The 13,699-nt window shown below is 49.1% G+C and overlaps 1 protein-coding gene across 5 annotated transcripts in view; it reads right to left on the bottom strand.

The window, feature by feature from the left end:
• The window catches only part of LOC106613153 (protocadherin Fat 3), a 356,089-nt gene that overhangs the window by 221,391 nt on the left and 120,999 nt on the right, over positions 1–13,699 (bottom strand). For all 5 annotated transcript variants that reach the window (XM_082956408.1, XM_082956409.1, XM_082956411.1 and 2 more), the window contains exon 2: positions 2,298–5,636. In XM_082956408.1, coding sequence (XP_082812534.1) covers positions 2,298–5,616 — 3,319 coding nt within the window. In that variant the 5' untranslated portion in view covers positions 5,617–5,636. The remainder of the gene's footprint in view (positions 1–2,297; positions 5,637–13,699) is intronic.

Here is a 13,699-nt window from a genome sequence, read left to right as displayed (position 1 = left end):
CACACTGAGGCATTTATTATCAATAGCTTAAAACAAATATTGTTGCTATAAGCAGAAACAGTAGTAGTTCTAAAACTGCAGTAGTTTATTGGATGAGTTTATGAGTTTTTCTCTGAAGGACAAGAAAAGAGTCAGACTGCTAAACATGCTGAGCTAGGCTACTCTTCCCTAAAACCAAAATGTAACATTTAAAAGACAACTAGGCATTGTGTCACGACTCCTACCGAGGGTGACTCCCCTCCCTGTTCGGGTGGCGCTCGGCGGTCGTCGTCACCGGCCTACTAGCTGCCACCGATCCCTTTTTCCCTTTCTGTTTGTTTTGACTAATTAGTTTCACCTGTTTTCATTTAGGCTTGTTAGTTGAGCTATTTAAGCCAGTAGGCCCGCCTGTTCTTTGTGCGGGCTTAATGATCCTTCCACTGTGTTCTGTGTGGTGGATAGTATATTTTGGGCGTTTGTATTTTGGTGCGCCCGGCATTTTGGGCTAATTACTTTTGTGCGTAATAAAGCGCTACATTGAACTTTCTGTCTCCTGCGCCTGACTCCGCACCCACTACGCCCAGACCGTTACACATTGGCTATAGACTCTAACTGAGCTCGAGGACCACTTTTGTGCTTTTTCAGTTTCCAGCTAAATTGCATGAAATACTAAAGGAGGAGTCGGTTGGAGTGGCGCTCTCTCTCTCTCTCTCTCTCACTCTCTCACTCTCTCTCTCTCTCTCACTCTCTCTCTCTCTCTCTCTCACTCTCTCTCTCTCTCTCTCTCTCTCTCTCTCTCTCACTCTCTCACTCTCTCACTCACTCACATATTCCACAACACGATCCTACAGTGTGATGAAGGATTACTTGGGCCCGGAGCGCCATTTGCTGGGGATCTAAAGGCAATTTGAAACCATCAAGATAATTTACCGTTCCGTCAGACACGGAGGTGATGCTGTTTAAAATCTATCTCCTGCTTCTTCTCCCACTTCTCCCCCTCTCTTCTCCCACTTCTCCCCCTCTCTTCTCCCCCTGCTCCCCCTCTCTTCTCCCCCGTTCCCTCTCCTCCAAGCCCTTCCCATTTTAAGTGGAAACTGCTCTTGGGCCATAATTCATGTAGGATTTATATAGTGTGTGTGTGGGGCGGAGGGACACGAGGTAGAACACACACCGCAGGCCAAGGTCATAATAACCCTAATCCTCCCTCTTGGCACTCCGCCGCCTCCTCTCCCTTTAGATAGGAAATAAACCGGTCTACTATGCCCCTCTGTCACGACTTCCGCCGAAGTTGGTGCCTCTCCTTGTCCGGGCGGCGTTCGGCGGTCGACATCACCGGCTTTCTAGCCACCACCGATCTACGTTTCTTTTTCTATGTGTATTGTCTTGATTGTACACACCTGGTTTCCATTACGTTATAATTTATTCCCTATTTAACCCTCTGGTTCCCACATGGTTGTGTGCGTGTTTGTTCTTTAAGTGGTCGCTTTTTTGTGCCGAGCTGGATTGTTTTCCCTGTATGGAATTTGTTTGTGATTTATTTTGAGTAAAGTACGTTTTTACTCAGTTCTGTGTCCTGCGCCTGACTCCGTTCTACCTGCTGCACACAGACACCTGACACCCTCCTCCTCTTCCTAGTGGACAGAAGGATCGCACGGCCGGGCACGAACCGCCTTTAAATAAACAGAATCAGGAAAATCCTAGAATACCTCGGAGCAGAATGTCACTAAGGGCCTGTCAAGCTTCCCCGGATGGTCTGGCGGAGCTCCAGCCCAGAGTGGGAGACGAGTAGAAGAGGAGGGGCAGGTGGTTTAGGTGGAGAAGGCAGAGGGAAGCCAAATGTCTGGGTCAGGCGAAAATGACATGACAACTGCACTAAATGTAAATAAAGAGATCAGTGTGGTAATTCAATCTCCCAGACTGGAGCTAAGCTTATAAATCACAGCTCCAAACCTTCTTAAGAACACCCCAGCCCAAAACGCGGCAGCCGCTCCACAATTAGATTCTTTGTCAGCCTCTGGACTGGCCTCCGGAGCATGTCTCTCTCTCCATCTCACACACACATAGCCAAGATGGGATTTATAATGTCCAGCATCATTAAACACACATGGCTCAAACACAGCATTAGTCTGCAAAAGGGGATATTGTAGCTCTAGCACCACAACATTAAATCTAACATATCTACACAACGCAGAATTGTAATCTGTTTTATGTTCAATTGTTAATGCCTGTAAATCCAGAGAATAAACCACCTATCAAGACTAATCTAAACTGTGATATTACATGCAACAGCAGTTTTTTTTAAGGAAATCTGCACTTACCCGTCTCTTCGTCGATGGCGAATCGTCCCAGTCCACTCCCGTCCCGGATAGAGTACTGGATTTCCCCATCTCTACCATCATCGTCATCTCGGGCCGTGACTTGGAGGACGGTGGTCCCGATGCGGGCGCTCTCCTTCACCGATCCCGTAAGGGCAAAGTGGGAGAAGTAGGGAGTGTAGAGGTTCTCGTTTACATCTACCACCTCTAGTTCCACGAAGGTGACAGACAGGAGCGAGACAGGTCTCCCTTTATCCTTGGCTCTCACCGTGAGGTTGTAGAACTGTTGCGTCTCGTAGTCCAGCTCCTTGGTCAGACGGATGGCCCCACTGGCCTTGTCCACCTCGAACTTCCCGTTGTAGTCATTGGCCAGGGAGTATCTAACCTGGCCACCCAGGCCAAGGTCTGGGTCCTGGGTCTCAAGCCAGGCCACTACAGTTCCCACTGGCAGATCCTCCAGGGCCCGGGTGTTGTAGACACTGGGGATGAATGCCGGAGGGCAGTCGTTAACGTCCTCTAGAGATATCTTCAGAGTGGTGACTGAAAACTTCTGGTTCCCTTTCTCTGCACGGTCACGAGCCTCAATCTTCAAGTTGAAGGTGGAGACGAACTCCCTGTCCAGCTGGCCGGCAACGTACACAATCCCGTTGGAGCTGTTGATGCCAAACTGGGTGGTGCTGGTCAGGACGGAGTAGACAATCTCTCCATTAGGCCCCAGGTCTTTATCAGTGGCCTCAACCTGAATGACATCGGTGCCGATGGCTGTGTTTTCGGGAATGAAGGTTCTATAGCCTCCCTCCTGCAGGAACTGAGGTGCATTGTCATTGGCATCTTCTACGTAGACGGTGAGCAGACGCCAAGAGGTTTTCTGTGGCAGGCCCAGGTCGTAGATAGTGATGTTGAGGAGGTATCTGTCTCTTTTCTCTCTGTCCATGGGCAGGAAGACGCTGATCAGCCCACTCTCCATGTCGATCGTGAAACAGCTGTCTGTGTTTCCATCTGAGATGGCATACAACATCTGACCGTTAAAACCTGTGTCGCCGTCATAGGCGTTGACCTTGAAGACACTGGACCCGACCTTTCGGTCTTCGTGCACTGATATATCTGTGGGAAAGGCCTTATCAAACTGTGGTGTCTGTCTGTTGACGGAGAAAAGGTCAATGAACCCTTCCTCGATCTTGGGCTTGGTTCTAGCTTTGGACTTATTTAGTAATTTCTCAGCTAACTTTTGGGCGACTCTGGTCTCCCTACAGTTGAAGCTCTTGGGGAAAGATTTCCCATGAACTATAGAAATGTTCACGAACATCGGGTCGGAGAAGTTCTCTCCATCTGTGGCGGTTATTTTCAAACTGAAGATTCCATTTTTTGGACTGGCAGTGGAGAGGGACCTCCGTAGGGTTAGGACCCCTGAGTCAGGGTTCAGGTCAAAGAAGCCCCCCTCATTCCCTTCCAGGATCTTGTACTTCACCAGCTCCAGCTCGTCTATGTCGATGGCAGACATGGTGGTGATTACCTCATTGATGGGGAAGTCCCGAGAGACTAGTCCCTGGCACGCCACCTTCTCGAATAAGGGTTGGTTGTCGTTCACATTCTCCAGATGGACAGTTACATTGACTTCATTCTCTCGTCTATAAGGGGAACCCCAGTCAGAGGCCCTGACCACAAACACGTAGCTCTCAGACGAGGACTCAAAGTCCAGCTCCTGTGTGGTGGTGAGGATTCCAGAGAACTGGTTGATTTTGAAGGGCAGGGGCTGAAGGCTGGCTATGCTGTATGTTATGTATCCATTCTCCCCGCTATCACCATCCACAGCGGAAACCGCCAGCACGGTCCATCCCACGGGAACGCTCTCGTTGACGAACACCTCGTACGAAAGCTGAGTGAATGTTGGGGTGTTGTCGTTGGCGTCCTCGATGGAGACCCGAACTTTGACCCTCAGCTCGCTGTCCACCTCCACCACTTCCAGGTCAAACACGTCCTTGGTGCACTCCATGAACCAGCGAGCAGTTGAGATCACGCCCGTTAGGGTGTTCATCCGGAAGTAGGAGGAGTCTGCCGAGGGGGTCAGAATATATTCCGCATCGTCCGGCTCAGGGGTGATTTTCACCACCTTTACGATCGTGCCTGGGGGTGAGATTTCATTGAGACTAATTTCGTACGACTCCTGTTCGAATTTCACTTCCACAGCATGTGGTTTCTTCACGATGACGTGCACAACCCTGACCGAAGAAAACTTTTGCGGGGCACCCTTGTCCTTAGCCTGAAGTGTGAGGTTATATCCATATGGGAAGTTCTCCCAGTCCACTTGGTCAGATGCCTTGATAGCGAACTCATTGCCCTCTGACCTCTCCAGAGTGAACTGCTCCATAGGGTCTCCGGCCACTATGGACAAGGACTCAATCTCTCCATTTAACCCCTCGTCCAGGTCTTCCACAGTGACCACTGCATACACAGGGTCCTTGTCTAACCACGAGGGGACATGGGTGACCACATTCATGACTGGCAGATGCTCGTTGACACGCTCTACATGCACAAAGAGCTTGGCCGTACTGCTCACACCGTTATTGCCATACAACTTCATCCCGCGGTCCACCGCCTGGATTTCTAGGTCGTATCGGTTCTGCTCCTCAATGTTCAGTTTCCCGCTGAGGGAGACCACACCGCTAGTTGGGTGCACGGCAAACAGCTCCATTTTCTCCTTAAAGAAGTAGTAAAATTCCCCGTTGGAGCCGACGTCTGCATCAGTGGCTGTAACTTGTGCTATGCTAGTCCTGAGGGGGGTGCTTTCTGCGATGGTGACTGAGTATGTGGTGGGTGAGAATAGAGGTCGGAGGTCATTCATGTCCAGGACCTGGACAGTCACTTTGGTCCAGGTCTCCAGAACCTCCCCCTTGATGGAGGCTTTCACTGTCAGTAAGTAGCTGTCCTGGATTTCTCGATTCAAGATGGCTGCGTTGCCGCCTTTAGTCCTTATGCGTAAGAAGCAGAAATCTCCCAGCATGTACTCCTCTGCTTTAAAGAAGCCTTCTTCATCCCCGGAGGTGATCCTGTAACGGATTTCCCAGGAGCGCTGGGCCAGGTGGATGCCCATTTTAACTTTACTGTTGGCGTATGTGCGCGCTGCCGAGTTCTCGTAGACAGTGGCATGATAGACGGACTGCGTGAAGAGAAATCGAGGGCCGTCGGCGGGGCCCTGGGGAGAACCCTGGCTGTCCTGGCAGCAGCAGGGGGCAGGCTGGGAGAGCAGCAGCAGCAACAGGGCCAGGCAGAGGAGAGGGGCACGCATGCCTGTGTAGGCCCACTGGCCCATATTCACATCCATCCCATCATCACTCTTCCATCCTGCAACAAAAGAAAGGAGAAAGATGTTAGCCACGGGGGCAGAGGGGAGATTGTGGCAAAGGAGGAAAGGAGGATTTACAACCACAAAATACATGCCACATATCCCACAACTTGACCTTTGACCTCTAGGCCTAACAGGCTACTAATTTTCCATTTGATTGCAAAGATTGATTGGATGGGGAGGGAGATGACAAGAATGCATAGTAACCAGGCAACCTTAGGAGGTATGACATCATTGTGTGAGGACTCTATGGACACTGACACTCAATTGCACGTTTTGAAAAACCAGGAGGTTGGTTCAAGAAGGAAGGAACAAAATAATTGCATGGCTAGTGGAAGGAAGAGTGCAGCATCACCAAAACACACAGACACCAAAAAAAACATACCACTATTAGACTGCAGGGAAGCTGAATCTAAAAACAGATCACTCTATCGTAATTCTGTTCCTGAACTACAAGAAAATACGTCATATATCTGTCATGAACAACAGGCCAGATATGGCTCAAGCTGGGAGTCAAATAGGGCTGCTGTTGTGCTTAGTTTCTGTCAGAAAAAGAGGGAGCTATTCTGAAATAAGTGGCCACAAATATGCTCCAATCCGGGGTACTGGGAGAAACCCTGATCCGGTAAATGCCATGTTGGTGGAGATAGGAGCGCAACCGCAGTTGGGGTTATGATGACTCGACGTTTTCCACCTCGGTGACTGCAGGGTGGACGGGAGGAGTTCACATGTCCGAGAGAACTTATAATAACATGCTGGGGAAAGAGAACTGCCACACACCCACAAAACACACACACACACACACACACTCTCTCTCTCTTTCTTTCAAAACACTCTCAGCACTATGAGTCTGTCGACAATCCTCTGACCTACAAAAACATCTGCTTTTTAACAGTTGCCAAACCCCTCAGCTGAAACAATGAAAACCACCATCCAAACCCTACATTTAAATAAGACCCATCAGCCATTTAGGGAACAAAGATGACAATCCACCAAAGACTGTGTGTGTGTGTGTGTGTGTGTGTGTGTGTGTGTGTGTGTGTGTGTGTGTGTGTGTGTGTGTGTGTGTGTGTGTGTGTGTGTACACGTGTTACTACACTTGGTAGTACCAAAAGTCCTCACAAGAATAGTAAACCAACTAAAATTCAGATAAGTAAGGACATTCGGCCAGTCCTCACATGTAAAAAGGCTATTTTAGGACTAGGGGTTAGTGGTTAGGTTTACGGTTAGGGGTTAAGTTAGGGTTCGATTCCCATGGGGGACCAGTACGGAGGTAAAAAAATGTATGAAATGTATGCACTCACTACTGTAAGTCACTCTGGATAAGAGCGTCTGCTAAATGACTAAAATGTAAAAATGTTACGTTTAGGGTTAGGGTAAGGCTTAAGGTTTAGGGAAAATAGGATTTGGAATGGGAATCAATTGTTGGTCCCCAAAAAGTCCTCACAGGTATAGCAAGACGGTCCATTCAGAAAGTATTCAGACCCCTTGACTTTTTCAACATTTTGTTATATTACAGCCTTATTTGATTAAATATATTTTTTTCCTCATCAAATCTACACACAATACCCCATAATAACAAAGCAAAAACAGTCTTTTTGAAATTTTTGCAAATGTATAAGAAAACCCCCCGGAAATATCACATTTACATAAGTATTCAGACCATTTACTCAGTACTTTGTTGAAGCACCTTAGGCAGCGATTACAGCCTTCAGTCTTCTTGGATATGACGCTACAAGCTTGGCATACCTGTATTTGGGGAGTTTCTCCCATTCTTCTATGCAGATCCTCAAACTCTGATGCTGCCACCACCATGCTTCACCGTAGGGATGGTGCCAGGTTTGCTCCAGATGCGACGCTTGGCATTCTGGCAAAATAGTTCAATCTTGATTTCATCTGACAAGAGAATCTTCTTTCTCATGGTCTGAAAGTCATTTAGGTGCTTTTTGGCAAACGCCAAGCGGGCTGTCATGTGCCTTTTACTGAGGAGTGGCTTCTGTCTGGCCACTCTACCATGAAGGCCTGATTGGTACCCTTCCCCAGATCTGTGCCTCAACACAATCCTGTCTCGGAGCTCCTTCGACCTCATGGCTTGGTTTTTGCTCTGGCATGCACTGTCAACTGTGGGACCTTATATAGACAGGTGTGTGCCTTTCCAAATCGTGTCCAATCAATTGTATTTAACACAGGTGGACTCCAATCAAGTTGTAGAAACATCTCAAGGATGATCAATGGAAACAGGATGCACCGGAGGTCAATTTCGATTCTCATGGCAAAGGGTCTGAATACTTATGCAAATAAGGTATTTCTGTTTTGATTTTTAATAAATGTCAAAAAAATTTAATACATTTTCGCTTTGTCATTATGGGCTATTGTGTGTAGACTGGTGAGGAACATTTTTTTATTTAATCAATTTTAGAATAAGGCTGTAAAGTAACAAATGTGGAAAAATTCAAGGGGTCTATGTGTGTGTGTGTGTGTGTGTGTGTGTGTGTGTGTTTTGTAGGCTGGTTGGTATGCCTTTAATACAGCACAGTCCAGAAAAGATTGGTGAACATCCCCAATGATTAAGAGGCTACTGCATGAAGAACTGTCAGTTCAAACACTCCTTCAACCTGAGATGCAGAGACTGAGAGAACGAGGGGGTGAAGACAAGGGAGAAAGGGAGAAAGAGAGAGAGAGAGAGAGCGAGAGAGCAGCACAGAGAGTTTAAAGACTGAAATAGAATGTGAAAGGGACGGGAGGCAGAGATATGGAGCGTGGGGAGAGAGAGAGAGAGAGACAGAGAGAGAGACAGAGAGAGAGACAGAGTGAGAGAGAGAGAGAGAGAGAGAGAGAGAGAGAGAGAGAGAGAGAGAGAGAGAGAGACAGAGAGAGAGACAGAGTGAGAGCGAGAGAGAGAGAGAGAGACAGAGTGAGAGAGAGAGACAGAGAGAGAGAGAGAGAGAGAGAGAGAGAGAGAGAGAGAGAGAGAGAGAGAGACAGAGCGAGAGAGAGACAGAGTGAGAGAGAGAGAGAGAGAGCGGATGCTAAGAGAGAGAGAGAGAAGAAGAGGGGCCTGTAATAGATACGGTGACAGACAGAGAGAGAGAGAGAGAGAGAGACAGAGAGAGAGAGAATGAGAGAGAGAGAGAGAGAGAGAGAGAGAGAGAGAGAGAGAGAGAGAGAGAGAGAGAGAGAGAGCGGATGCTAAGAGAGAGAGAGAGAAGAAGAGGGGCCTGTAATAGATACGGTGACAGACAGAGAGAGAGAGAGAGAGAGAGAGAGAGAGAGATAAATAAATCTTCATAATGCTATAATAGGAGATTGTGTTTAGACCGTTTTACGATCTGCTTGACTGTTTGTGTTTTGACCATTCTATGATCCGCTTGACTGTTTGTGTTTTGACCATTCTACGATCCGCTTGACTGTTTGTGTTTAGACCATTCTACGATCCACTTGACTGTTTGTGTTTAGACCATTCTACGATCCACTTGACTGTTTGTGTTTAGACCATTCTATGATCCGCTTGACTGTTTGTGTTTAGACCATTCTACGATCCGCTCGACTGTTTGTGTTTATACCGTTCTACGATCCGCTTGACTGTTTTCACTAACGTTACCTCATACTCCTGCCAGTGCCAGCCAGACTCATTGCCATGTATTTAGCTTGCAATATTTAGCTAGCTAGCTAAAGGGTTAGTGTTGTCGCTTGCATAACCGGCTTGCTAGCTAGTTTATTTCCTACCTGTTACGGCTGTCGAAAGGAGGGGACCAAAGCGCAGTGTGGCGAGTGTTCATTATATTTATTTAGACAAATAAACACTATAACAAAGAAACAAACCAAAAACAGCCAAACAGTTCCGTCAGGTCACAGAATAACAAAACAGAAAAAACCTACCCACAAAAACCAGGTGGGAAAAGGCTGCCTAAGTATGGCTCCCAATCAGAGACAACGACAGACAGCTGCCTCTGATTGGAAACCATACCCGGCCAAAACATATAAATAAAATACATAGAATGCAAACCCCATATCACACCCTGACCTAACTAAACAGAGAAAAACGGCTCTCTCAGGTCAGTGCGTGACAGTACCCCCCCCCAAAGGTGCGGACTCCCAGCCGCAAACCTGAACGTATAGGGGAGGGTCCGGGTGGGCATCTATACTTGGCGGCGGCTCTGGTTCGGGGCATAGCCCCCACACCGCCCGCTGATCCCCCCGCTTCTGTGTCGCCGGAGGAACCAGACCATGGATCATCGCCGGAGGCTCTGAAACGCCGACCGCCGCTGACGACTCTGGGCTGCAGGCCGCCGCTGAAGACTCTGGGCTGCGGACCGCCTTGGAAGACTCTGGGCTGCGGACCGTCGCTGAAGACTCTGGGCTGCGGACTGTCGCTGAAGACTCTGGGCTGCGGACCGTTGCTGAAGACTCTGGGCTGCGGACCGTCGCTGAAGACTCTGGGCTGCGGACCGTCGCTGAAGACTCTGTGCTGCGGACCGTCGCTGAAGACTCTGGGCTGCGGACCGTCGCTGGAGGCACCGGACTGGGGAGCGTCGCTGCAGGCTCCGTGCCATGGTTCATCACTACAGGTTCCGCGCCATGGATCATCACTGGAGGCTTTGTGCCATGGATCATCACTGGAGGCTCCAGGCCATCGATTATCACTGGAGGCTTCATGCCATGGATCATCCTTACAGGCTCCGGGCCATGGATCATCACTGGAGGCTTCGTGCCATGGATCATCCCTACAGGCTCCGGGCCATGGATCATCACTGGAGGCTTTGTGCCATGGATCATCCCTACAGGCTCTGGGCCATGGATCATCACTGGAGGTTGCGTGCCATGGATTATCACTACAGGCTCCGGGCCATGGATCATCACTGGAGGCTTCGTGCCATGGATCATCCCTACAGGCTCCGGGCCATGGATCATCACTGGAGGCTTCGTGCCATGGATCATCCCTACAGGCTCCGGGCCATGGATCATCACTGGAGGCTTCGTGCCATGGATTATCACTGGAGGCTTCGGACCATTGATCATCACTGGAGGCTTCCTACGTGGAGCTGGAACCGGTCTCACCGGACTGGGGAGACGCACAGGAGACTGGGTGCGCAGAGTAGGCACAGGGTATACTGGGCCGTGGAGGCGCACTGGAGGTCTGGAGCTTAGGGCTGGCACACCCCGTCCTGGCTGGATGGTTATTTTAGCCCTGCAAGGGCGGACCGCTGGTACAGGACGAACTGGGCTGTGCTGGTCAACGGGGGGTACCGTACGTAGAGCTGGCACAGGATAACCTGGGCCGAAGAGACGCACCGGAGACCAGGAACCCTGAGCATGCACACTCCTTCCTGGCTGAGTGCCAACTCTAGCACGGCAACGGTGAGGAGCTTGCACCGAGCGCACCGGGCTGTGAGTGCGCACTGGCGACACAGTGCGCATCACCGCATAACACGGTGCTTGCTCGGTCACTCACTCCCCACGGTAAGCACGGGGAGTTGGCTCAGGTCTCCAACCTGACTCTGCCACTCTCCCCGTTGTTTCCTTGCCTGTTCCTCCCAGTATCGCCGTTCCGCTTTCGCTGCCTCTATCTCTTCTTGTGGACGGCGATACTCCCCAGGCCTTGTCCAGGGTCCTGCCCAATCCAGGATTTCCTCCCAGGTCCAATCGGCCCACGCTGCTTGGTCCTTTGGTGGTGGGTAGTTCTGTTACGGCTGTCGAAAGGAGGGGACCAAAGCGCAGCGTGGTGAGTGTTCATTATATTTATTTAGACAATGAAAACACTATAACAAAGAAACAAACCGAAAACAGCCAAACAGTTCCGTCAGGTCACAGAATAACAAAACAGAAAATAACTACCCACAAAACCCAGGTGGGAAAAGGCTGCCTAAGTATGGCTCCCAATCAGAGACAACGATAGACAGCTGCCTCTGATTGGAAACCATACCCGGCACTACTTTGCTTGCCATGGCATTGGCTATTAGATAGCTAGCTAATCAAGCAAACCAGACGACATGTTTGATATGATGTAGCTAGCTAGATATCTTTCAATACGACCTGGCCATATCAAATTCCTCCTAGCGCACGTTAGCTAGCTAGCTTGTTTCAACTATGATTTTCTAGCTAACGTTAGGTAGCTAGCAATCGAGGGCTGACTGTTCTCATAAAAGTTTATTTTGTAGTGCAAGGATCAGCTATGGTGGTAATTTGTGTCATGACTGACTACTGCAGTACTGCTTGTCCATGTGCTAGCTACCAGCAACAAGCTCAGATGAGCTAGCTAAACTTTGTGTCAGCATCCAGCAGTGGTTGCATAGTAACGGCGTCACCAGCCTCGATTCTAATCAAGCTTGCACCAGTTGTGAAACTGGGCTGCGGTGGCCCAGGTTTCCCTCAAACCAGCTCAAATTTGTCCCTAATTTTAAGTGACAGTGGAAACTGAGCTTTAGGCTGCTACATACACACACCTGTCCTGCATCTGACGGTAACTATTAAATAAATAAATCAAACAAGCACACACACACACACACACACACACACACACACACACACACACACACACACACACACACACACACACACACACACACACACACACACACACACACACACCTGCTGGAAATCTCTCCTAAATATGCACACACACACATGCACCCTGCTGTGACTCCCTCTAGCAAACACACAAACACACATACAGACATCCCCACACACACACACACTCACACACCCAACCCCTATCACTCTATATCCCCAAACACACTAAACTTATCTCCTTTTCTCGTTCGCTATCTCAGATAATCTGGTCACAGGTAAACTTTTTCCTTCCCTTATCCCTGTTCCAGCTTCCCATCGTTGGATTAAATATGTTATCGTGTGTGTCTGGTTGTGTGTGTGTGTGTGTGTGTGTGTGTGTGTGTATGTGTGTGTGTGTGTGTGTGTGTGTGTGTGTGTGTGTGTGTGTGTGTGTGTGTGTGTGTGTGTGTGTGTGTGTGTGTGTGTGTGTGTGTGTGTGTGTGTGTGTGTGTGCGTGTGTGAATGTATATGCCTAAATTCCAGTGTCTGTCTCTATTCATATATGAGCACAGCACACGAAGGAGAGCAGAACAGAACATCACCACAGAAAAACATTATCTACAGAGAAGGCCCACTTACTGCCAGAGCTAAATAGCTCCTCATTAGCGTCTCATTAAAGGCTAATTCGCCTTATTTGTCTGTGGTAAACATCAGCCATATCTCTCTACTCCCTCTTCTTCTCCCTGAGACTTTGGTCAGAACAGCCCACAACACAGCTGACATCGCAGCAGCCTGGCGCAGATCTGTCTCCATAATGTACACCTACCGGAGAGGGATGTGGTCTGGCTTTTTGTGGGAAGATGAAGCGAATTCTCAGGCTCATTGTGCAGCGACAATCCCTGGAGCTGGAGACTTTCCTCTGCCTGTTTTTACGGCTGACGTGCTGACAAAGCCGGGCGAGCGGTGAGCGAGACAGGGAAACATACACACACACACAATGACAAATGGACACACACACACAGACACAAACACACAGTGTGATAATAGACAAACACACAGAGACAACTGCAACTCACTGCAGGCAGAGAACGCATTCCACCACAGGAATCAACATTACACACACACACACACACAGAGAGAGAGAAAGAGAGAGAGAGACAGCGAGAGAGAGAAAGAGAGAGAGAGACAGCGAGAGAGCGAGGCAAGCCAGACGCGTCCTTGGTGAAAGCACTGCCAAAAACCTGTTCTGATAAAATACTCTCTGATTGTTCTCCCTGTCCTTCTGTGATAATTATAACATTCTCTATTTGGAGCGGACTGTGTGGGAAGACTGGAACAAACAGGAGAAAAAGAAAGAGAGAAGGAGAGAGAGGAGGGAAAGAGAGACAGGGAAAGAGAGGAGGGAGGTGAGAGAGGAGGGAGGGAGAAAGGGGGAGAAAGAGAGAGAGAGAAAGAGGGGAGGGAGGTGAGAGAGAGGGGAGAGAGAGAGAGAGCGAGAGAGAGGGGAGGGAGGGGAGGGAGGTGAGAGAGAGAGAGAGAGAGAGAGAGAGAGAGAGAGAGAGAGAGAGAGAGA

This window comes from Salmo salar, chromosome 09, assembly GCF_965601325.2.
Source record: "Salmo salar chromosome 09, fSalSal1, whole genome shotgun sequence".
In the NCBI taxonomy this organism is placed as follows: Eukaryota; Metazoa; Chordata; class Actinopteri; order Salmoniformes; family Salmonidae; genus Salmo; species Salmo salar.
The sequence above is the reverse complement of the archived record's forward strand: the minus strand, read 5'-3'. Positions and strand labels throughout refer to the sequence as shown.